At 39.4% G+C, this 23,000-nt stretch overlaps 4 protein-coding genes across 6 annotated transcripts; 2 read left to right on the top strand and 2 right to left on the bottom strand.

Moving 5' to 3' along the window:
- The first annotated feature begins 63 nt into the window (after window positions 1-63).
- Window positions 64-7,430, top strand: LOC147797223 (serine--tRNA ligase, mitochondrial-like). The gene is made up of 17 exons (XM_087143226.1): window positions 64-453; window positions 834-935; window positions 1,140-1,214; window positions 1,346-1,420; window positions 1,627-1,675; window positions 1,933-1,987; window positions 2,327-2,474; window positions 2,997-3,032; window positions 3,339-3,405; window positions 3,845-3,890; window positions 4,103-4,140; window positions 4,353-4,399; window positions 4,563-4,672; window positions 4,843-4,936; window positions 5,126-5,239; window positions 5,869-5,934; window positions 6,146-7,430. Exons 1-17 carry the CDS (start codon window positions 64-66, stop codon window positions 6,191-6,193), a joined length of 1,560 nt encoding a protein of 519 aa, XP_086999352.1. The 3' UTR covers window positions 6,194-7,430.
- On the bottom strand, window positions 6,379-13,358 carry LOC110978400 (general transcription factor IIH subunit 4-like). The gene is made up of 14 exons (XM_022233377.2): window positions 13,204-13,358; window positions 12,363-12,467; window positions 11,036-11,167; window positions 10,778-10,871; window positions 10,577-10,668; window positions 10,344-10,452; window positions 10,072-10,140; window positions 9,641-9,724; window positions 8,859-8,910; window positions 8,519-8,651; window positions 8,294-8,420; window positions 8,067-8,145; window positions 7,667-7,728; window positions 6,379-7,560 (listed from the first exon to the last, which is right to left on the bottom strand). Exons 1-14 carry the CDS (start codon window positions 13,323-13,325, stop codon window positions 7,444-7,446), a joined length of 1,377 nt encoding a protein of 458 aa, XP_022089069.2. The 5' UTR covers window positions 13,326-13,358; the 3' UTR covers window positions 6,379-7,443.
- A 64-nt stretch (window positions 13,359-13,422) lies between these two features.
- Window positions 13,423-17,610, top strand: LOC110978401 (E3 ubiquitin-protein ligase PPP1R11-like). The gene is made up of 3 exons (XM_022233380.2): window positions 13,423-13,663; window positions 15,022-15,124; window positions 16,069-17,610. The coding sequence occupies exons 1-3, from the start codon at window positions 13,598-13,600 to the stop codon at window positions 16,236-16,238; spliced, it is 339 nt and encodes a 112-aa protein (XP_022089072.1). The 5' UTR covers window positions 13,423-13,597; the 3' UTR covers window positions 16,239-17,610.
- A 199-nt stretch (window positions 17,611-17,809) lies between these two features.
- Window positions 17,810-22,914, bottom strand: LOC110978442 (uncharacterized). Of its 3 annotated transcripts, none has more exons than XM_022233454.2 (3): window positions 22,526-22,914; window positions 21,437-21,697; window positions 17,810-20,980 (listed from the first exon to the last, which is right to left on the bottom strand). In XM_022233454.2, exons 2-3 carry the CDS (start codon window positions 21,677-21,679, stop codon window positions 20,870-20,872), a joined length of 354 nt encoding a protein of 117 aa, XP_022089146.1. In that variant the 5' UTR covers window positions 21,680-21,697; window positions 22,526-22,914; the 3' UTR covers window positions 17,810-20,869. The 3 variants fall into 3 exon arrangements, with proteins under 3 accessions (XP_022089146.1, XP_022089145.1, XP_022089148.1); XM_022233453.2 differs by having other exon boundaries at window positions 22,530-22,908; XM_022233456.2 differs by lacking the exon at window positions 22,526-22,914 and adding an exon at window positions 21,956-22,184.
- Between the last annotated feature and the right edge of the window lie 86 nt (window positions 22,915-23,000).

Here is a 23,000-nt window from a genome sequence, read left to right as displayed (position 1 = left end):
AAGTCGTTCGTGCACTTCCGGAAAACTTCTGCATTAAGCAGATTTTCACACAGCAAATTCATCATGTACATGCTGCGTATTTGTAGCTTTTGTCTTAGAACACACAAGCCAAAAATTGGAGTCAGAATCGGTCTTCATCCCCACCGATCTGCCTCGAGAATTTCATTCGATGAGTCGTCACCAGACAGGGTTGATGGTACAAGTTATTTCCTTGAAGTGAACAAAAGCTTTTCAGGTTTTCCGTCTTCACAACGTCAGTTGCAAGGCAGTTGCAAAGTACAGCAGCTAGTAGCAAAACACTTCTCATCAGCTTTGTATACTCCTCTGTCAGAAGCGGACCATGTACCGTTTGTCTTGAAACCAGAAATTGACTTTGATGGAATTTTTGGAGACCTAAGCGAGTTGGAAAAGAATTTGGATGCCAGGGGCCATAAAGTCAATGTATCAAAACTGGTGAGAAATTCTGATATATTTTGCGAGTGTTGATAAATCTTTCAGAGTATGGTGATATTCCCTACATTTCATATTTTTTTGTTGTTGATGTTGTAATTTTGGTTAATTTTTCAATATTTGTGATTTTCGTTGCAATTCATGTTTAAGTACAGATCATACCAGGAATAATTATAATCCGTTAAGGTAAAAATGAAAATATAGCACTGGGGGTTAAGGGTTAGATTTATATGAGTATTTTCCTCTTCTCATTCTAAAAAAATGTTATTTCAACTTACATGATTTACAAGATTTATATAATATGACATTTTGGAAAATGTACCTGATTTACCATTGTTTACAAAATTCATATTTTCATTTTCTCAACTTTCTTGTCAACAAAGATTTCATTGTGGGAGAAGCTCCAGAAGTTTGAACAGGAGAAAAGTTGCATCGAGGATCGCAGGTCAAAGGTCAATGAGGATATTAAACGTTTGAGAAAAAAGGTGATCTCATTTTCACTTGATAAAATTATTGATTTATAATTTGTAGTTTGTTCTGACTTAAAAGTTCTCAAAGCACTATCTTCCATCGCACTGTAGTTGTTGAGCTTTGGGAAAGTACTGTCATAGTGTCAAACACTTACATTGCTTAAGGGGAAGATTTGAGAAAAGGATATTTTCTTTCCCCAAACTTTTTTTTTTCCACAGGGTGGGGCAAAAGAACAGAAAGACAAACTGCAACAGATGGGAAAGTCACTTCGTGAGGAATTACGCCAGATTAATGTAAGTGTAGAATAATTGTAATTATTACATGTACATAGTTCTTTCATTGATTTAATTGAGATATCATTGCCTCTATCTTTACACCACTGTTTGGTTATATTTTGTAAACTGATTCCTGCATTTACTGCCAGTTTTCTATAGCCTCATTGTCAGACGAGTTTTATCCTGCTGTTCTCAAGCTCCCTAACAAGTTACATCCTGCCGTGGTAAGCATTTTGAAGAAGTCAGTAGAATAGTGTACTTGTCCGTTCTTCATCTTGCTTCATTATTTTTATTTTATTAGCTGAAGTCAAGCTGTTGGTTGTCAAATTAGCTTAACAGTTAAATTCAACATGTATTAAAAACCAAACCCTGCAGCATACATCGTTGATGTTTAATCTTTGAAGAGTAGTCTCTCTTTTTTCAAACACAGCCGTGTGGGAGTATGCTAAAGATTCTGGAGACATTTGGAACTGACAAAGGTAAGAATTCTTGAAAGAGAGGTTAGCAGGGTAACAGAAAAACATTTGACCTCACGTGCATTATTTTGGGAGAAAGAATTTACATTTCATTGGTCTGGCTGAAAGGAAGGACACAAAATCCAATCATTGGGATCCTTAATTACAAAAAATGGCTTGGCAAGTTTTTGTAATTATGTCACAATGTAGAATGATTATATAAACTGACATTGTTGACTATTTTGAAAGATGTAATAACAGTTAGATTCTATCTCTTACAGAAGAAAAGAGCGACAAGCCTAAAGAGCAGTCGCCAAACATATTTCTAACAGAAAGGTAACCACGTACATATGTGTATTTTATTTAGTTCATATTGAGATCAGATATCAACTGAAACTCACATGAAGCTAAGTGAGTTTAAACTTGAATATTACTTTTGATGTCAAAGGTTTTACTTGTCTTAGTCATGATGGCAGAGCCCTGTGTTCACATCTTAGGAAGCAGCTATCAACATAAGTGAATGTTGTACAGCATTGATGATTGGTCCTGTTGTTAATTGCCAGGTATTTCTAGACAGCTTTTTATGAGAATCAAGTATACTGTTTCCAGTCCTAACAGATGTCTTGACGCATCCTGTGCTGATCTAGTTCACTGTCTTTGTGTATTTTCCATTAGTCACCCTATGTCCCATGGAGGCTATGCTTACCTAGAGCACGAGGCTGCTCTGCTGGAGCTAGCATTGACCCAATGGGTAAAGCAGCAACTCCTAGATCAAGGATTTACCCCACTCTCCTGCCCAGCTATGTACAAGTCTATTGCACTGGTGAGTTGAGCTCTTCACATCTTTTTAGATTGTCATGGGTTTCGTAAGACTTCTCATCAGTGGGCCCCCCAAAGGATATCCCTGTATCAGTGAAGTTTAGAAAATAAAACAGTAAATTGAGCAACATTTTATATTGAGTTTACATGCCTGGTTGCCTAATGTGCACACTTTATCTTTCCATTTAATGTTACAATGAATAGCAGTTATATAATGGAGTATTGCATGTACTTCCTGTGGAAGGAGAGGGTTTGTCCCCCTTTAAAGCAGTTGATGGGGTTGGAAGGGAAAATTGACCCCTGACACACTCCCACTGAGCACCACCACTGCCCATGAAGTGTGTTTATCTGAAACTTGTCTGTATGCCTTACACTACCCTCTACAGCTCCCACAAAGATCTTTCTCCATATTAAATTAAAAATCGTAAGCAGATGTGTGGCGTAGGAACTTTAGACACTTATTAGTAAACTGTCACAGGATTATCCCACAAGTTTCATGTCAGTCCTTTATGCCATTTCTGTGCAGGAATCACTTGGTCTAGATCCAGACAACAGCAATGAGGTAAGATCTGTCTCTCCTTTTTTAAAAATCTTCTGGTATGAAAACTTGCTGAGACATGGTACATGTATTTTCCTACAATGAGGTTTTTGATTTCATAAGTCAAGGTTGCACCAAGAACCATCTTGATGACATTACTCAACATTTCAATTTTGGCAACTGAACCTGATTGCTAGTCAAACTCTCACTTCTGGTTGATGCTTACCCAGCGGTAAATAGCCTGTTTGCTTATTCCGCCTCGTGGTTTGGATGTTCTAATTAGAAGATGATATCTGACACTATAAATGATTTGATGTTCATTTCTCACAGACATATGCCATTGAGACTCACGAGAATGTACAATATCTAGCAGGAGTCAGTTCCTTGGCTTTCGTTGGTAAGTTGTTTCTTGGATCTGAGCTAAAGACCCTTAAAAGTGAAATCAATCTCATCGCTGCAAGTATATAAGATTCATTTTGGAGAAAAAAAACAAGGAAAACATCTGGGTTGGATTTGGAGACACAACACCAGCCATTTTAGTCTGTTTGGAAGATTTGTGTGATTCCTCAGGAGAATGGCCACGTAATATGTGCAGTAAGATTGATGCATTGTGATACTAATCCAGCCGTTTTCAGTTTTGCCAGAATTAAAGTCATGAAGGGTTGGGCACTGTCAGAAAAATAGCACTATCTCTTGTCATCGTCGACTACTGCAGATTTCATATTATTTTTTACAAATTTCTTGACCATCTTGTGAACAAATTCTCACCAAAGGTTATTTTTTTTTAGAAATCAACAATTAACAACTGAATTACAGAACATTTGTATTTGTTTCAGCGCACTTCATGATGTCTGTTGTTGAAGCATCTGATTTACCCTACAGGTAAGCAGTACAAAAGTCTTTGTTGAGAAAAAGTAGCAACATTCAAAAAGCTTTTGCTGGAAAATTGAAGCTTCTGTGTTTCAGAGTCATGAAATTGTAATTCTTAGATTTTGTTTTCCTCAATGTGTTTTTCAGTATAAATATGCTTATGAAGTACTCAGTATGATTGGCTGAAATGCTGTTACCTTGTTACTTTTCTCTGCTTGTTTCAGGTGCTTTACAGTTGGAAGAAGTTACAAACAACATCAAGGTATGTCACCTTTATGACTTCATTATAAAGTCCAACTACAGTACACCCAGTCTTATACAAGACAATCCATCAGAAGTAGTAAAGTTCCAGAATAAAGACTAAAAAGTTTGGAAAAAGGTTCTAGAGTATTACTCAAAGTTCTGCTGCAAATGTGAAACTGTTGTGCTAAGGTTTGTGATAAATTCAGTACATACTGAACTGTTTGTTTACAGAATCTGCTTATTTTAAGGGACTTCAAGAAAGTTTCCAGTCACAGAGGGTAAGACAGGTTGCCTTCGTTGTCACTTAATGTTAAACTGCTCTGACACATTTCAACTGTTTCCAAAGATATAAGAAGATAGAAGTGAGATATCGTTGGGCATGGACCTATGTAAAAGTCAAATGCTGTTTGTGAATCCACCATGGTGTTTACTTATTGGCAGGTTGAACTGTTTGGAGTTTGTGAGAATACTGAAGCAGCTAGTAATGCTCTTTTCAATCAGTTTCTGAGTACAGCTAGGAGTCTTCTATCACGTCTCCCTCTTCATGGCAGGTAGGAATCGGCTTAGTAATGGACGGCAGTTTGAGGCTGACATTTTTGAGAGAGTCCCTTTTTTGTAGAACTTTGAAACAGTGGTGTACTTTCAGTATGACTGTATTTCCAGACCTGTGCCTTTCTTTCATTTGAATAGTGACAAATTTCTGCATTATTTGTTCTTGAAGAATTGTTGAAGTTCCAAGTGCCCATCTACTTCCCAGCATGTACAGGAAATGTGCCATTGAAGTCTGGATACCAGATGCTGGTAAATTTGTAGAGGTAAGTTTAAGTTTCCAAAATAAACTTCCTACCTCTGCATTCAGTACAACTCTTCCATCTTGTGGGCAGACTTTTGCAAATGGTTGACTCGAGTAATTTCCTTTTGAACTGTGTTCTGCCAAAGAGCAATGAAATTTAGATCACAAATCCTCAATGAAATCGAATGCATTGTTATGGTTTGGTGTTTAGGTTGCCAGTGTATCAAACTGTACTGATTACATCAGTCGACGAGTAAAAATGAGATATCCAGCAATACCATCGCAGAAAGCAGCTCAGAGTAGACAACGTAACTTTCCCCACACGGTAGGCATAATGCAGTTCCTACATATCCACTGAATATACTGCTTGGATACAGACATTGTACAGTTATATAATTTTAGCGAAGAAACTCTAGGTTGTAAACTGGAATCCAGAGCTCTTTATGGAGAGAGTTGCGACGTAAATATTGCAACAATTGGAACTGAAATGGTGGATTATGCATCATTGCACATAGACAAAATGGGCGTTTCACGATAGTGCACCTCCAAGAGTTTGCAATGCATGGCCAATCACAACTGCACAATATCTGTCAACCTAATGCTCATCTGGAAAGGGTCGGCAGGTTTTGCGCATTGTGATTGGCCAACGTGTTGCAACTCTTGGAGGCGCACTATTGTGAATTGCCCATATTAGTACGCAATAGCTGCATGCTGCTTTGCTCACATTATGAACGGCCATTTTGGTTCCAAAGTCAACGCTACTCTCTCTATATACAGCTCTGCTGGAATCAGAGCGAGACTCATGTGAGCTTAACATGACTGCACAAACTTACTATAGCTGGATTAGTCTATAGATGAATCCTGGGAGATCTCTCTGCACTCAGACACACCATGTCTCTGTCTTTGACATCAATAATTGGTATAGCTTTCTTAATATTTGATTGTCATCGTCAGGTACATTGCACAGCACTAGATACTTCTGTCATACTTGCTGCACTTCTTCCCTCTGTACATCAGCAGGTAAGCACACAAATAACTTTTGAGTTCTTTTCTCTGTCTTGATTTATGTTCATTCCACTATTGGACAGGTGTGCTGATAGTGGACAGTAGGGTTGGTAGGCCACTTCAACTGCAGTCTACATGTCTTGGGTTCAGATCCTGGGTTGATCCAGCTTTTCTCTGCTGTCCATTTTCTGTATCTGATGAATAATTGTTTCGTATTTTTCTCCAGTTGCCAGAAGTTCTCAAGCCTTACTTACCACAAGCAATACCAAAATGACAATGGAAGAGTCTGGATAATGTCATTGTACGTACTGATGTGGACGTGACCCCGGAGCAACCCCCAAGATCACCTCTGGCCTGACTTAGTGATGTTGATCAAGTTGGTATATTCTGCACTCTTATTAAAATGTCTTGGAAACTTGTGTGTTGGAGTACATTAAGGAACTCCAACGCAGTAAAATGTAACATGGTCCATATTTTATTGAATATGTACAAACCATACAAAAATGTTCAAATGTTTTCCACCAAACAGAACCTCATATTGTGCAAGATATAATGATGAAATTCCTTCTTTCAGTGTACCTCACTTTGATTTTTTTTTTCAAGAAGATACTCAGGATACTTGAGAGAAGTCATATAGACCGATTGCGCCCGCTAAGTCACGTGACCTATAGTGGGTATTAAATATCAACAAACACGACGTCCACCAAAAGCAAAGTGTTTTATAAGTATCATTTACTAAATATAACGCGGACGGTAGGTACCGTACTCAGACTACGAATGTACTGGGTACTAAACCATAACCTGGCTGTATAGTTTGTAGTAAACAACACTCAAAACACACGCTGTTATGGGGTTGATACCCACTATAGGTCAAGTGATTTAGCAGGCGCAATCGGTCTATTGTGATTTCCGCTTTCAAAGACCCTGTGTCAATAGTGTTGAAATCTGTTGCCAACATTTGAGCATTACACCACAAATTTTGGGAAGGATGAAACTTCATGGATAGTGATAATCAGTTCTTATGTAGCGCATATTACGGAATGTCTCCATGTGCGTATTATCATTGTCCCTGCACATTGGGATCACATCATCTGAACATTCCTGAAACCATCTCAGCTCCCTGAGGAGTATACTAGCCTGGTGCAAACGGCTAAACATAACCGTGTCTGCCCTCACAGGTACCCATTTACTCCTGGGTGGAGAGAAGCACATAGGGGTAAAGTGACTTGCCCGGGACCACAACATGCTGCCACCAGCTGGATTCGAACCCCTGACCCTATGATCAGAAGCTACAAACTTTAACCACTAGGCCACATGCCCCCATTCAAGCGAATACATGTATTCAAGTGAATTCTTGCAATTAAGGAGCTGTGAAATTTTGTAAGCATGGAAGCTTTTGTTTGATTTTACTAGTGTTGTAACTTGCATTATGATTCAAAGAAGACCATTGATGTTGGCTTGAAGTTACTGTAAAGGTGATGAAAAAATAAACACTCCAAGATACACAGACAGTCCTCTGTCTTGCTATGACTGTTGGCCTTTCTTTTGTCGTCGCCAGAATTTCTTGACATCGTCGTGACCGCTTGGTGTCACCACTAATGTTCTAGAGACTGCACTCTCCCACATCAAGACGCCCAAGTCCTAAAAACAAAAAAGGAGAACATCTGACAGAGTGATTGAAAACACTTTGCTATCACCTGATAATGGATTCTACAACAGTCCTTCACCACTGATACTGTTTCAATACCTTGGCATAGTCTCGGAGCAGTTCAAAATCTTGTAATGACAGGAACTGGTTGTAGACCACTCCTGCAATTGAAACAAGGAAATATGAGCATGATAAGAGGGGGGGGAAGTAATTCTTGGTTTTCACTGGATGAAAATGATTAATTCTTGAAAAGGTTAGATTTTTTACAGACTTGTAATCAAAGGGATGTGATCCATGAGGGACACTTAATAACAGCTAGACTGTCTTCCTTAAAATGGGTAAAATTCAATTCAACTGTTGGCATCTATCTGGCCAATTGCTGACAATGGCTCCCAAGAGTACACCTGGCAGCGCCATCTACAGTTCTTGCACGGAGCCATTACTTCCTCGCGAACAAAGAGAAACAAGCCTGCAACCAGGCAATGACTGGAACTTTTACCTGACTGGAAGGACAGTCTGTCTCTCTCCAGTTCCCAGAGTCTGACCTGATCGCTCAGGGTTGATGGAATAATAGGCACCTGGTGGAAAAGAAAATGGTATATTTAATAAAACTTTTGAGTAACTTTTTAGAATGCCACTTCACTTAATTAACATAGTCCTATACAGACTTCCCAAATTAGGATTTTGTTAGATTTGGCACGGCTAGAAGGAATGACTGGGACTTACCCTAGAGCGCATCTCTGGATGAGCATTGGTTCTGAGATAGTGGAGTATCTGCTCTGCTTTGAGGCCAAATGACACAGCTTGTTGGATGCTCTCGCGTGTGATTATGCCAACAGATAAATTGGGAAATCTGAGTAGGCAGAGAATCACAAGAGACAGGTCACAATTGTTTCTGGTACTTCGGTTGCGAGATCTACAAAACTCAATCAACTGTAGATGACGGATTACCTGTAGAGCATCTGTGTAAACAGCCCTAAGATTTCCACCTGAAGATCAGACTCTGTGTAGGCATAGATTCTGTAGTTAGTCTCAATCACGATGAAACCTTCTCGATGACTGTCTGTGCTCACATTGGATACACCTGTGGGAGAAAGGATGTAGGACTAGTTAAGCTATCCAGAGTACAAATAAAAGGTTGCCACATATCAAGCAATGGCAAGCTGCAAATAACATATGCTGGGGACAAAAGGGGAGGGGTCATGGTGGAGAAAGGGGCAAATCCCTCCCAGTTCCCCACTTGCACAATCTGAACACTCCAGGAAATTTTTCAAAAACCCTGAAGTCATACCTGATGCTAGATTGATTGCAAGACTAGTTGGGTAGTATCGCATACTCTTCCTCTGAAAGTAAACATAGTAAATGCAGAAATAATAACAGCAATCACAAAGTTTTCAAATAGAGAGTTCCTTTTGAAGACATTTTTCATATTAACCACTTCACGCCGGAAGCACTTATGAATGTTGATGATGCTGGGACAGGATAATTTTCTTTATTTTTCTGTTTTTAAAATTCTTTAAAAATTCATATCTTCATTTACTGAACGTTCACACCCACACGAGGGACTGTCTGGTTTGTACTCTAATCTGACAGACACGTCTATTGACCCTGGAGTATCTCAGCCAGGCCTGCTGCCTTGTAAAAAGAGCCCACATTGTGCGGTGTTACGTAATTTTCTTTTGTTCACGAACCTGGCACAGTGCGCTGCTGATCTCTTTTCAATAGGGGCCAAATTAGCATGCAGCAGTACTGTGTGGCTCATCGCTGCGGTGGTGGAGCGCTTTTGTCCCCGGTGGCAATCCACTCGCGCTAAATCCCCAAAACCGTGGTATACTGTTTCAAAACAAGGCTAGATTATCTCCACTATTGAGAGTGAAAAAATGTTGGTGATGCCCAGCAGCCTGGTCTTTGTTACGAGTACGGTCTTTTGTTACTAGGCCCAGTTCCCTTTGTCCGATTTTGGAGACCTTGGCCACGCATATAAAGAATATGTGTCCGGTACCGGCAACCCTGGAGGCAAGTAGTTAATAAATCCTTCAAATCCTTCCACAGTCCAATGTTTTTTGATCTCACCTTTCTCTGGAAGACCAGACCTAGTTCCCGAAGGTGCTGCAGAAACTGGAGTTGAGAATCATTCATGAATTCACAGGAATAGTCCTAGAGAGAAATGTCAATTTGCAAATACCTGAACAACGTGGACAAAAGAATGACTATCAACTTATCTCCTGCACACAAATTTAACCTGGACATTAAGAAAGATGTTCTGTCGCTGCTCTTTTGGTACATGTACTTTGCATTGAGAATATCACCTAACAGGGGAAAACTTTTGATTTTAGTGTGTTTGAGCTTTCATACTGATTGGATGGTTCCAATGCGATTAAATTGGAACAAATAGGCCTGCAGCTGTTAGGTTATTCCCTGGAGGGAAAAATCTGGTTCCCTGATAACAGCCTAACAGTGCCTATGCTTGAGCTGCCTGTCTGTGTACATGTTTATTTTATTACCTTTCCTAAACTTGAAAAGCTGAGACGAAATAGGAATGACAGGGCAGCCACAAGATCCAGTCCTCGAGACTAAAAAGAAATCACACAAAAAGCAGTAAATTACAAATCGGGTATGGCTGACAGTCAACTTTGTTTAGTTATTTTATTTTGACAATAACCCAAGCCAGGGTCCTTGGATGATGGAAATTACTTAGGGAAATTTCCAGTAAGGAGACTTGAGAGAGAGGCATGACAAAAAATGAGAGAAAGCTTTCACCAGAGTTGCTAACTACCTCGGCTGTCTCCAGATACTGTAGCATGAAGAACCAGACCTGAGATGCAGTGTCAAACAGTAGAAACTGGAAACCAGACGGTGTAATGACTGCCTTGCCATGCTCATTCCTGCAATATGGATGGTCAAAACGGGTAGTCAGGTGCTTGGGCAAAGACACTTTATCCGACATCTTTGCTCTACCAGTCTTGGCAATTGGCTGGTGACGTGAATATACTTTTGCACTGGACTTACAGTTTCATGAGTCCTGAATGTACTAAGACGTGGGCGATGTCAGCAGACACGCTATCCTGCCCCTTAGAGCCAACCAGGAAGTGAAGTATAAGCTGGAAAGACCAAAACAGAAGTTTGAGATACATGTACATTTCTACATTCATTGCTGTATAAAGCTGTTCGATTTCACTGAGAAAACATGCTTTATATAAAAGCACCTACCTCCCACCGTTCCATTGCATACTTGCTGAGGCTCTCAATGTCTTTGGTATTCTTGTCTGGGGCAGTTTTTCCAGTGCCTGACCACGGTTTCCCCCTAATGATGTAAATGTAGCCAGACACACACATAAACAAAAAATCTCAGAACAATCTTAATGTCACTCAAGAGAGACACTGTTTCATTCTTCTACAATGATGACCTTCGGGAAAGAAGACACCAGAAATGGAATCTGAATGCACTCGCCATCTTCATTCACCCACCCTCCCAGTAAGGTTATCCTGAGATTGGTTCTAAAGATAGGATTGAGTTGCCATCCTGGTAGACCTCCTGGAAGAGTTTGGTCATGCCACACTCGCAGGTCAGATAAAACCTGCACTGCCTTCTTGTGTTTCCTGCCACAGATTAAAAAAAAAGACAGGCATGACTGACAGAAAACAAAACAAGATATTTCATTCTTAGTTACATAGTTAACTAAAACAGCCCATCTTGCTTTAGTCATCAAGTTTACATCAATTTCCATGTACTCTGGACAATTTGGAAAAGTTCCTGAACATAGATATTAAAGCTTAATTGCAGAATACCCGCCAACCTGCATAATCAACCTTGCAGCCGGCTATGAGGTCAAACTGTCAAGCTATTTTCATGGTGACTTTGACCTCTTACCAAAGCCACCATGATGCCAGGGTCTTTATTGGAGTAAATGTATACAATCTATTCTGTATTTACTCCAATATGAATAAAAATATATGGGTTTCTCTTTAGACATCAGTTACAAAGACAATGTATGACTGTTGTGTGTTCTTTGCTACAGAATGACAGGAAACAAATGACATAGAAGATTAAATCATTTCCAATTCAATTAATTGCTCAGAGGACAAATTACTTTTCGAAAAATAGAATACAATATTAACCACTACCAGCCGGGGACTCCGAAATCAGAGCCGTATGGTTTATATGTGTGGCCGGGGTCTCCGAACTCGGACAAAGGAAATAGGGCCCTGTAACAAAAGACCGTACTCCGAACAAAAGACCAGGCTGCTGGGCATGACCGGCATTTTTCACTCTCAAAAGTGGTGATAATCCAGCGTTATTTTGAAACCGTATACCAGGGTTTGGGGTATTCAGAGCAAGCGGATTACCACCGGGGACAAAAGCTCTCCACCACCACAGCAATGAGCCACGCAGCACTGCTGTATGCTAATCTGGCCCCTATTGAAAAGAGGTCAGCAGTGCACTGAGCCAGGTTCATGAACAAAAGACAGTTGTATAACACCGCACAATCTGGGCTCTGTTTACAAGGCTGCAGGCCTGGCTGAAATATTCGGGCGTCAATGAAGGTCACCTGTCAACTTGGAGTAGTGCCTGAAGATTACTCCGTGCGGCTATAAACGACTGTTAAATGGAATGATGAATTGTTGAAGGATTTTGAAAACGGAAAAAATGATAGTCATGCCGGCCCAGCATCCTCAACATTGAAAAATGCACCGGCCCGAAGTGGTTAAATGTTTGGATGTTGACATAAGTGAACAACTAAACTGTTGCCCGGAAAGAGCTTTCAAAAAGGTTAGTAGAAAGTTTAACTCTTACATTAGATGCGATTTTTGTACCCAAGACTCCACTGATGTTTTGAGCACTGGCTGATCAACAAAAAGCACTCTGGTCACATAATGCTTGGCAAGTGTCGGCAGCTCTCTGAAATGATTAAACAAGACATTAGACCTTGTACTTGTAAATAAGAAAGACGCAAACCAACTGAGAGCACTTCAAATACTGATCACAAACTGAGTCAAGTTTTCAGTTTTCAAGACATGCCAGATTGGCCCTTGACCTAGAAAATATGTTTTCATTCCTACAGTTGATGGTTGACCTTGTATGACCATGCAACAGTCAGTTATTACAGAAACTGAGGCTAGTATTGTTTGTCATGGTTTGTCTCTTGCCTCTCTGTTGCCAAAGTTTTGGAAAAGCCCATTGGTACATGTAGTATCTTATCGCTCAGTCCGTGTATTAGATATATCTTGACATGGAATAGCCATCGAGATGATGAGAGGTCAAGTGACGTAATGTTCAACAATCTTACTTTAAAGATGGTGACTGTGAGAGCGAGCCTGTGAGATTGAATGGGTGAAGGAAAAAAGACTGAAAAATACCAGAACAATGTGAGTAAAATCATTCAGTAAATGGTGCTAAAAAAGCAGAGAGGCTCAGGATCATCTCTGTGTGTAAAAGAAATTTCGCCCACGATGATAGGTGGGTGCGCCGAAAATGTTCAGTACGACGACACAAAATTACGTATACGGATGTGTGGCTAAGGATGGAGCGGGAGTGAGAGTCCGTACCGCACCAGTCTGGGGGTAAACGATGATGACGTTAAGTCTCAGCAAAAAAACAATAATATAGGCCCGAATCCATCATTAAAATCGTTTACCTGAACACAGCTAAACAAGTCGCTGGATGATTGTATAATCTGTCGAGAACAGACGAAGGAAGAGTCTGCAAATATCCATGCAAATCGCTGCACATCAGTTTCTCTCCCATGGAGGCTGCCATCTTGGTAGAAGAAGTGCATTGTGGGACTTTACGTTGGTAATCACTTAGGCCTAGCCGCGCCTACGCTAGAGACGTAACAACTGACATGACTGATCAGCTGTGCCGATTACCAGTTACTCAATGTTAAACACGAACATGTCGAGAAGCACGTAAACTTGGCCTGGGGTAAGAATAAATCCTGAGTCACGTTTACATGGTTTAAGTCTTGGCCTTCATTAAAAATGACTGTTTTTTTAACTAAATAAATTAAATTGATAATTACTTTGGTTACGATGTCATCTACACACACTTTGCGAACTCCGACGGTGACTTCGACTCGAACAGAGACGCCAAGATCGGTAATGTCTCGCCTTTTTTTTATTTACGCCTAACTAGTGTTACCAGTGCCAGTCACTGCCAGTGTTAGCTAGTTGCTTCGTTAATTTTTCGTTCGATTTGAACATGTTTATGTCCATGTGGTACGGTAAAAAATTATGTCGTGAGCCTACGGGCCCGTCCAGACATGCCAGACAACTCGTCCGTTGGGAAAACTCAACTCAGGACAACTCGAAATAAATACATTTCCCAGTCCTCAACACAGTAACTTCCATGAAATTTGACTTCACCTGTTCACAATCGAGGATCACCAGTATATTTCCATGGCACTGTGGTGCATGTGGGATACAGCTGGCCACCTTTTTCCTTTACCAGCCATGGCCGTGTGTTCACCGTCCATCGCATCTAGTCATGAAACCATTCCAGTGTGTGCCATGCCCTGAGGCCTTTGCTTGCAATGCGTGCAATTTTGCACAAACACATCACCCAGCAGTTGGTGGTGCTAGGTTATAGCTAAACATCTGCGTGCGTTTGCCACATACATCATGTACACTCCTCCTGCGGTTGAGTTGTCTCTGGGTCAAAGTCGACTTGCTTGACGGATGACTTGTCGTAACGGCAGAGTTGTCCAACGGTTGAGTTGTCTTAATGGTCAAGTTGTCTTAACAGTCGAGTTGTCCCAACGGATGAGTTGTCTGGGAACCAGGCCTACCAGACTACCACTTGTTCAAGTTTTGTTGAACTACAACTTATAGAGGGCTATAGAATAATACAGTAGGCCTTTTAAAGTGAGGTGTTTGTAAACTGTGGCCATATGGTACATGTATGTATATTTACATGTGTGGTGGCTCTGCTAGGGAGGCTCATAAATTTTTCAACATATTTTTTGTATGTTCTTTGATGTGATCTTGGAGAGAATGTCGTAAGAAACATTTTGATAGGTTTGGTTTCAATCGGTCCTTGCAAAGCAAAGAAAAATTGATTGAAAGTAGGGATATTTTGAAATGGTTTGGAACTTTTTGTAAATGTGCAATGCAGAGCAAACTGATTTTTTGGTACACAAAAATGAGTGTGGATTTTGACTGAAAAGCTTAAAATACATATTTTCATACAATCTTTGTTCTTATTTGTGCGTGATTTCAACGGCGTGGCTTCACTTAAAATTTCAAAAAATTTGAAATTAGATAGAGGAGCTGGAACTTCTGGAAAATGGCAACTTTTAATTACAATTTCCATTTAAGAAAATGAGTCCCAAAGGAACAGTGCCCTCACTCATTTATGTCCCCAGCTATGCTAATCAAGTTAACTTCCAATAATTTTTACAAGCCGGCCTATAGTACAGCTGATTATTAATGAAGTGGTTATTTCCACCTCTCCACAGCCATCAGTAACATTGAAACTGAGAAAACCAAAGTCACACAAGAAAGTCAACTGGAAAAATGGCGTCATAGATAATGAGCACATGGGCAAAAAGAAATCAAAATGTAAGTACACATACACAGGGTCATATTTTGGTAACCATGGTGAAACCCTGACCAGAATCACATTTCTGCTGTGGTCATTCATTACAAATGTAGTCAGGCAGTTTGTTGACTTTGGGTATGTCAGTATGGTTTCATAGTTGACCAAATGAGAACAGAAAATTAGATTTGGTTCAGTGCCAGTTCAACATGGTGGAAAATAAGCAGCCAATCTTTTTGCTCCTTCCAAATAAGTGAATTATTCATTCCAAAGAATTTGGTTACATGCAGTGAACCAAAAGAGGTACTTTCTTCTAGAATGTGAAAGGAGAGAGCAGTACTGGTAAAAAAAAACATGCTGAATATTGAGGGATAATGACGTTCATTAATAAGGTTGTCTGCTCCTTGTACTTTGTCTCTGTTTGATGGCGTAACCATTTCTGGTTGTTCGTTTAGTGGGCTTCTTTAGACATGGTCCTGGCTGTTGCTTTGATGCCTCAAACACATTTCTGGTTAGGGGCTGCAAAACATGCCCCGACTTTGGTTAACCCTAGTCCCTGAAGCTGACATAAGAAAAAAGTTGGGAACAATATGGAGACACTTACTACTCAAAGTCCTTGGTTTCTGCAAATGTGTAAAGGGAATTTTTGTGAAATAGCTAAATATTTTCAAAGTTTTCAGTTTATTGCGTTCTTCCTTATTCATCTGAAAGTAATCTATTTACAAAACATAACTTTGGTTGAATTCATTACATTGTAAGTTAACGGACATAACAAGAACCATTATCTTACAAGTCTTATGATTATTGACATTGCAAATTGAATATGGGGGAGTCTGATAATTCATTCTTATTCACAACTGACTCATTCAGAAAATATTAACTTGATATCTGTACTCCTTTTGTAAGATTGGGTCATTCATTGTATTTGACTATTTGTAACATGTATTGTGTATTTGTAAATTTTCAGGTTGTTGCATATATGAGAAGCCACGCATGTTTGGAGAGAGTTCATCAAGTGACGAGAGTGGTAATGATGATGAGTGTAAAATGTGCAGACACCAGAGAAAAGGAAACTACGAAAAGCAACCACCAGAAGGCACAGAGCAATGTGGGGCAGAGGGGGGCACTTCTGCTTAATTCCTGAATACTTTTCAACCCTGTGTTAGAGTATTTTCTCTCATAGATTGTAGGCTTCCATAAAAACCTGTTATGGAATGGATATGAAAAGGACTTATTAAATATTTTGCCAAGTAGAATCTCTAGATTTTGAAAGTTGCCTGTTGCAATTTGTGTACATTTTCCTGTTTTCCTGGCATGAGCAATTCATTACAGTACAGTTACAGTTTCAAGTCCTTGTGTAAGCCCAGTAAGTTGAGCGAGTCCCAGGCATTGAACTCTCGTGAGTGGGTACATGGCAGGGTGGAGGGTTTTAGACCCAAGGAATCCAAGCTAAAAATGTGTCTGCACTTTTGAGTTCAAAGTTCAAGTACATGTACACACATGGAGCAGTTATCAATGATAATACATGAGTAGACTTAACTGGAGTAGTCAAACCTCTCCCTCTGTGTTGGAGAGGAGATTGTAAAGGTCTGTTTTCCATTTACATGTAATTGCTAGTGTACATGTATATGTATGTAGAGGTGTCAGGAGATTGTGCATTCAAGATGTGGAAGTTCAGTATGGTCTTTTGAAATGCATGTACATGTAGTGTGCAGATAAACAGTACCATCTTGGGCAGTATTGTAGTCGAGACCATCAGAAGACCAGACACAAGACCAGACACAAGATTAGATACAAGACCATGCACAAGATTAGTCATAAGTAACAGGGTGAACAATGACAAAGGAATGATTTCGGTGCAGTTCATTTGAGTAGCTTATGACTTGGATTCAGACTGAAGTCCTTGTGTTGGTCTTATGTGGTCTTTTGAAGGTCTTAAAGGATCTCAACTACAACATTGGTCTGTAGGAACCTCAGGGTGGGTAGCCAAATGGGTGCAGTTAAGCAGTGACTTAACGGGCATTCATACAAACATCAATATACTCCACAAGATATAGAAGGGTACCCCCCCATATCCAATTACTATACACAATCCAGACTTTTGTAGCCTCACTCTTCCCCCTAGAAGTCTTCAAAGAATTCCTGAGACTCTGGTAACACAATGAACTACACATTATCTTGCTTCAGATGAACAGCAACCCCACCAGATTCTTCATATCTAACAGGTGGTTTCAGAGGGTTTAGCTGAAGAGAGGCAGGTGAAACTACATCCCTTTATTTGCACATTTAACTGGATACCCGTTGGAGTGTGATGTAAACACATAGCTTTTGAAGAATATGATGGAAATATATTACACACAAGTGTGCAAGGCTGTGTATCTCCATGTGAAAACCTGTATAAAATGTGTGAATCTATGCTTACCATGTTGACTTATCAAAGTAAGACAGTAGGCTTGTATTTATTGGTGTGAACTGATGTAAATAAACAGAAATATGATCTGAAGTTGTACATTGGTTTGGCAAAACTTTTACTTTATTTGCACTAGAAGTAGCTTTGAGTCGAGGACTTGATAACTTTTCCAAAATAATGTGAAGATTGAACATGTGCATCCTCATGTGACTTGATACCCTACAAGATCCTGACAGTGAGGGTTTAGAATTCAAACACCAATGGTCAAGAAACAGCAACAGAAACATGACAGCAGAACTTCGTTGAAAGTTATTTATTATACGCTTAAAAGATCGCAGGTTACAAAGTAATATCATACTTTAATTTCAAAAGTTTCTATTTTACTCAAAATAATGTGCTTAATATGCTTAACAAATAGAGAGTTGGTTGCAGTGTATGGTATTAACTCATGAAACAGTCATCTTTTTGCCAAAACTACATGCAAGGAGGGGACTTATAAAGACTTCCTTTTGTGACCACAGCTGTATCATGCAGGTCATTTAATACATCAAACACAGGCAGCCTGATGTGGTATTAAGGGCACCATAAATCCTACAGCAGGGATGAGTGCTTATTCTGTGGCTTGTTTTGGAAGAAATTGTGATTCTATAGCACAAAGGAGGTGCATGAAACACCTACATATACAACTTGAGTTGTGGCTTTGTGCTGACCTGCATCAGGTCAGGAACTTGTGTCTTTGAAATTTTAGCGAACTGTCCCTTAGTCAAGGATACTGTCATACAAAGGCAGGTTTGCTGTTTGGAATACTTACAGAACTCAAAGACCAAGTCCAAGCAAAAGTCCAATAACCTAAAAGATATCCATGAATTTCTAAGACTCCTATTCCCAACCATTACCGACCCAAATAAAAAGAGAAAATCGTACTTGAACAGAACAAAGGAATAAATATTGAATATAAGTAAAATTAAAGTAGAAGAGTTATATACATGCATAAATTAAAAACAAAATAGAAATAGCCTATCAGATCAAAATTGATTAATTAAGCAAAACCAAATGTCCCTGAAAAATTACAGTAAGAGACGGCCTAGAATTTCATCCGAAGAAAAAGATGAATTTAAATGTGATGTATGACCTTTGAAATGGTTTTTAATGTGTGAAATTCAAGCAGTGTCTTTGAAATGAAATTGTCCAATACTTAACCAAAGCATATCAAACACAAGAACATCTTGAAATAGTTCACGGTACTTGCTGCTACATCTGACTCGGACTGGTCAGCTGACCCCAGCAAGCTTGGTGGTCGAGTAGTTAAGACGTCTGCACCAGTAAGCAGGAGGTCCTAAGTTCGAATCCCATCAAGTAAGCTTGTGAATTTTCTTCACAATTAGCATCTCCCGAACGCAGAGTACATCTTGACATGCAAGAACTATGTTGCAAAAGCTAAAACTATAATCTGAAGTATTCTGGCCTATTCCTTTTCACTTCAAAACTAGACACTGACTTCAATTTTCTTTTCTGGTTAATGTTGGAAAAGATCAAAATTAGGGTTTAAATAAGACTGAGATAATCTAATTTCTCTATAGAACTCAAGTCCCCCTGAATGCTTCATAACAATACAGACGTCACAATCAAGGCACTGTACATATACATGTACAAGAAATTAACGATGCGAAGTCTTAAAATTCATGTAGCCTTCAAAAATATACAATGGGAATACAATTTTGATCAAAGCGTGGCTGCAATGAAATTTTCTTCGACACAATTTTTGTGCATCTTTGTACTTTTCTTTGATGCATTAAAACTCTTACACACTCACTTTTGGTTAAATGCACTGGAAAGTGCACACTTTTAAAAGCATTCAAAATTATCCATGTGTTCTTGGACATCTGAGGGCATTGTTGCTGTGAAGTCATCTGCATACATGTAGGTCTGTCTGTTCAAATTGTAAACCCAGATTTTACTAACTGAAATGAAAGCATTTCTGAGAGAGGAATTGATGGTTTCTTGTTGATATAAACATAAACAACAATGAAACAGAAAAAACGAGAAAACTTAATCAAGGAAAATCTAAAAAAAAACGCAGGACTTTTTGTGTACAAATCAATGTAACATTGCGGCTTCTTCCTGAGATGACATCACAGTTTTGCTCATGAATATGGAAATACTCATCAGCACAAAAAACAAAGGCATGAAAATACCTTTTGAAACAGTGAAACCAAAGTTGAAAAAAGGGTTTACTGAGGCACAAAGGGGCATTTACAGGTTTGCAATAAAAACCATTGATTGCAGCTACCCTTTAAAAATGACTATTCATTGCGACATGAGTGGCAAAAGTAAGAACTTTGTTCTTGCAAAGGGGAACTACTATTAAAATGCAGTATGTATAACATTTTGGATACTGACCACATAGTTCATATTAATTACATTACAGACAACAGTTACTTGTACTTAAGTATAATGTCAAGAAAGCTACAATTTTCTATCAGCAAAAAAGGGTCCATAAGCCGCATATAAAGTACAAACCTGTCACATCTCCATTGTGTTACACATATACCTGTCACACAGTCCTGTGAATGTCTGTCCAATGTGTACATGTACATGTATGTTTCCCAAATGACTATGTTGAAAAGGAAGTATGTTTTATTCAACAAAAAAAAGGATGCAAGCTTTTGAAATTGCTTTTGAAAGTGAAATTGAGAGATAATGACAGAGTTGTAAATTTTTGTATACTCAAAATAACAATGAAACCCTAATAAGTGAATCAAATCTGGAACCTACAGGCAAACGGCTTCAACCAAGTTGTTTATGAACTTCATATTCATGTACATACACTGAACTTGTTTGAAATGAAAGTACCAGTTCAATACACACAACTATTTCCAGGGTGAGGGTTATAATGGATGCCCACATTATGCAATCAGCAGAGACTGATCCATTGTACACTGTATGTGCTTTGGTATAGGCTCATGGCTAAATAATTTCCTTTGTTTGCATGCAATTTGCAGGCTGGGATCTCCTCCCTGAGACATTTGGAAAACACATCAATGTAAACGTAGGATGCTTGGTTGTATGTTAGGTTACAAATTCATGAATATTCATATCTGAAGTTCTGAATAAAATTCCTGTACGTGTTGGAACATTGTTTTGCACATAGTAACATCAATTTCTGTATTCCTCCCCAGACATAAACATTAACATTAATTTTTAAAAATTAAGTAATACAACATCAGATACAACATGATGTTTTGGGTAATGTAAGTTTAGGAAGACCATTGTTGAGTTTGACTCCACAGCTGAACCGTTAGCTTTTCAATCACTATCATTACAATTCCAACTTCACACTATATCTGGGTTCAAATTCTTAAATGGCCCCAGCTTCTCGCAGCATTTCCTCCAGTTTCCCTTCGTCGTTCAGTTGCTTGACCTCTGTACCTCCGCCAATAAACTTACCCTTGATGAACACCTGTGGAACCTGTCACAATATCAAGTAGGGTTCTTGTAAGCTGTGTATTTACTCTCCAACCTCTTAACATTTTGATCAGCAACCTTCCAAAATCTCTCAAATCTCACACTCTTCAAAACAGAAGAACCAACATTATTTTTATGCTCGTATGTCAAATTTGAATTGTTCCACTCGAGGTTTTACATCCTTGCTGTCTTTAAATCTCTCACTGTTAATTTGTTTTTAATTTGTGTACATAAAATGTGACTCATTACACTCTGGCCAATTTTACATGCAAGTTGCCGCAAATAAGCAGAGTATCAGTCAGCAAATATACACACTGCATTACAATTGAGCTGGTAACCTGTTTCTCTGTTGGCACAGTTTTATGCTTAGTTGTTAGTTTCCAGAGGATGAAGTCATTTCTGTATGCTCTCTGTATCCCTGTAGTGGGTTTATCTAGCTTAAACAGCACAGAGTACTTACAGTCATTGCCCCTGTCATCTTTCCCAGCACACTCTGTATGCGTTTGCCATCTTCTCTCTTGTCCAGCTCTACCGTTTCATAGTTTGCATTGTGTTCATCCAGAGCATTCTTTGCCATTGTGCAGTAAGGACAATACGTCTTAGAGAAGACCACAACAATCTTATCATGGAGGATTTGCTCCACCAGCTTGCCTTCGGGAGAATCCAAAGGGACATCAGGGATCGGAGAGAACCAGTTACCCATGGCTGTTAGTGATGAAATCTACAGGGTGACGAGAGGGCAAAAGAACATGATTATTTATGTCCTTTTCTGTACAATGCAGTGATCACCACAGCATGTATGCCTGTTACATTAATGCCTATCTGTGACAAAACATCATAAGTTCACAGGTACCAGTCCATGTACTTCATCACATTAAAGTTCAATTCACTCCGCAGGTTACTACATGTTGTTGCTGCTCTAGCCTCTAAGAGTCTAACATGTCTAACCCCTCCGCTAGTACACAGTACAGTGGCCTACACATTATTTGGTGCATCAACCCTCAAGGAATAGACTACAATTGAACTAGTCTTCTGGTGATTCCTGCCATATGTTACTAAACCCTCCATATGTTCATGGAGCATGGAACACATGATAATGGTTAATTTCTGCTGAATAGGCCCACCATAAAAAGTACCAGCAGAAGTATGGTAATTACTGCTGGATCAGAAGCATAGAACTAGGCTGACCACAGAGCTCTATGTACTGACTAACCATTGCTTCAGTATGTCTACAAGTACAACCAATGACTCATGGCATCTGAAAAATGTAAATTTCCACTCACAAAAAAAAAACCAGATGTCATGATCAATAGTATAATACATCATGATGTAGGCAACAGGTAGTAGGAACATGGAGGAAGGAATGGTGGGAAAAACTAGGGATGGGGTCATTCAAACAGCATCATACTTCATAGCCTAAGCCCACATATAAACTGTGAATTGTGTGGTCAAAAAGAGGGTTCCTGAAATCTGAACGAAGATTTAGAGGAGCGCATTCTAACTCTTTTCATGATAAAATGCAAAAAAAGGACCTACAATATCTACCTACCTACCTCTGCGGTGGAAATCTAGAAGACGCAAACACAGTGCTGTTGAATCAGGATCCAGCTGCAGTCCGATGTGTGCAAGGAGCAAGTTGACTGGTTTCGACACGCACACACAGTGAAATAAATTAAACGAATACAACTGAATTATGTCGTAAAATGGTGACGTCATAAAACAGACCATGGAGTCTCTCACTCACTTGACCCCTGTCTCTGGGACTTGGATTACTTTTGCACTGAATGCAAGGCTGCTAAGTAATGCCGTGTCACGGGATTGTCAAGGCCATTGTGGCCAGTGCACGTTTGACAAGTCAAGTGATGAAACTCGTGGTGTGTATGCATACAGTACAGTGTATATGTAGTACATATACATTTCCATGTACAGGCATGTACGTGTCATAACGTTACGACGAGGTTATAGTTTTAGCACTTTACGGGGCGCCCTCTAGAAATCGTTTTATTGCCGATAACTAATGGGAA

The sequence above is a fragment of the Acanthaster planci genome, linkage group LG11 (assembly GCF_054643075.1).
Source record: "Acanthaster planci isolate LZ-2023a linkage group LG11, COTS_SCS, whole genome shotgun sequence".
NCBI classification, from domain to species: Eukaryota; Metazoa; Echinodermata; class Asteroidea; order Valvatida; family Acanthasteridae; genus Acanthaster; species Acanthaster planci.
Note: the sequence above shows the minus strand (reverse complement) of the source record. Positions and strands in the feature narration are given on the sequence as shown.

Coding starts and splice junctions, on each gene's coding strand:
- LOC110978442 (XM_022233454.2), bottom strand. CDS start 21,679: ATGGGTAACTGGTTCTCTCCGATCCCTGATGTCCCTTTGGATTCTCCC. Junction 20,981..21,436: donor AGATGACAGGGGCAATGACT/GTAAGTACTCTG, acceptor ATATTGTGACAG/GTTCCACAGGTGTTCATCAA.
- LOC110978400 (XM_022233377.2), bottom strand. CDS start 13,325: ATGGCAGCCTCCATGGGAGAGAAACTGATGTGCAGCGATTTGCATGGA. Junction 10,872..11,035: donor AGGATAACCTTACTGGGAGG/GTGGGTGAATGA, acceptor TTACATCATTAG/GGGGAAACCGTGGTCAGGCA. Junction 10,141..10,343: donor AGTATCTGGAGACAGCCGAG/GTAGTTAGCAAC, acceptor ATTTCTTTTTAG/TCTCGAGGACTGGATCTTGT.
- LOC147797223 (XM_087143226.1), top strand. CDS start 64: ATGTACATGCTGCGTATTTGTAGCTTTTGTCTTAGAACACACAAGCCA. Junction 1,676..1,932: donor GACATTTGGAACTGACAAAG/GTAAGAATTCTT, acceptor TATCTCTTACAG/AAGAAAAGAGCGACAAGCCT. Junction 5,935..6,145: donor TTCCCTCTGTACATCAGCAG/GTAAGCACACAA, acceptor ATTTTTCTCCAG/TTGCCAGAAGTTCTCAAGCC.
- LOC110978401 (XM_022233380.2), top strand. CDS start 13,598: ATGTCATCTACACACACTTTGCGAACTCCGACGGTGACTTCGACTCGA. Junction 13,664..15,021: donor GAACAGAGACGCCAAGATCG/GTAATGTCTCGC, acceptor ACCTCTCCACAG/CCATCAGTAACATTGAAACT. Junction 15,125..16,068: donor GGGCAAAAAGAAATCAAAAT/GTAAGTACACAT, acceptor GTAAATTTTCAG/GTTGTTGCATATATGAGAAG.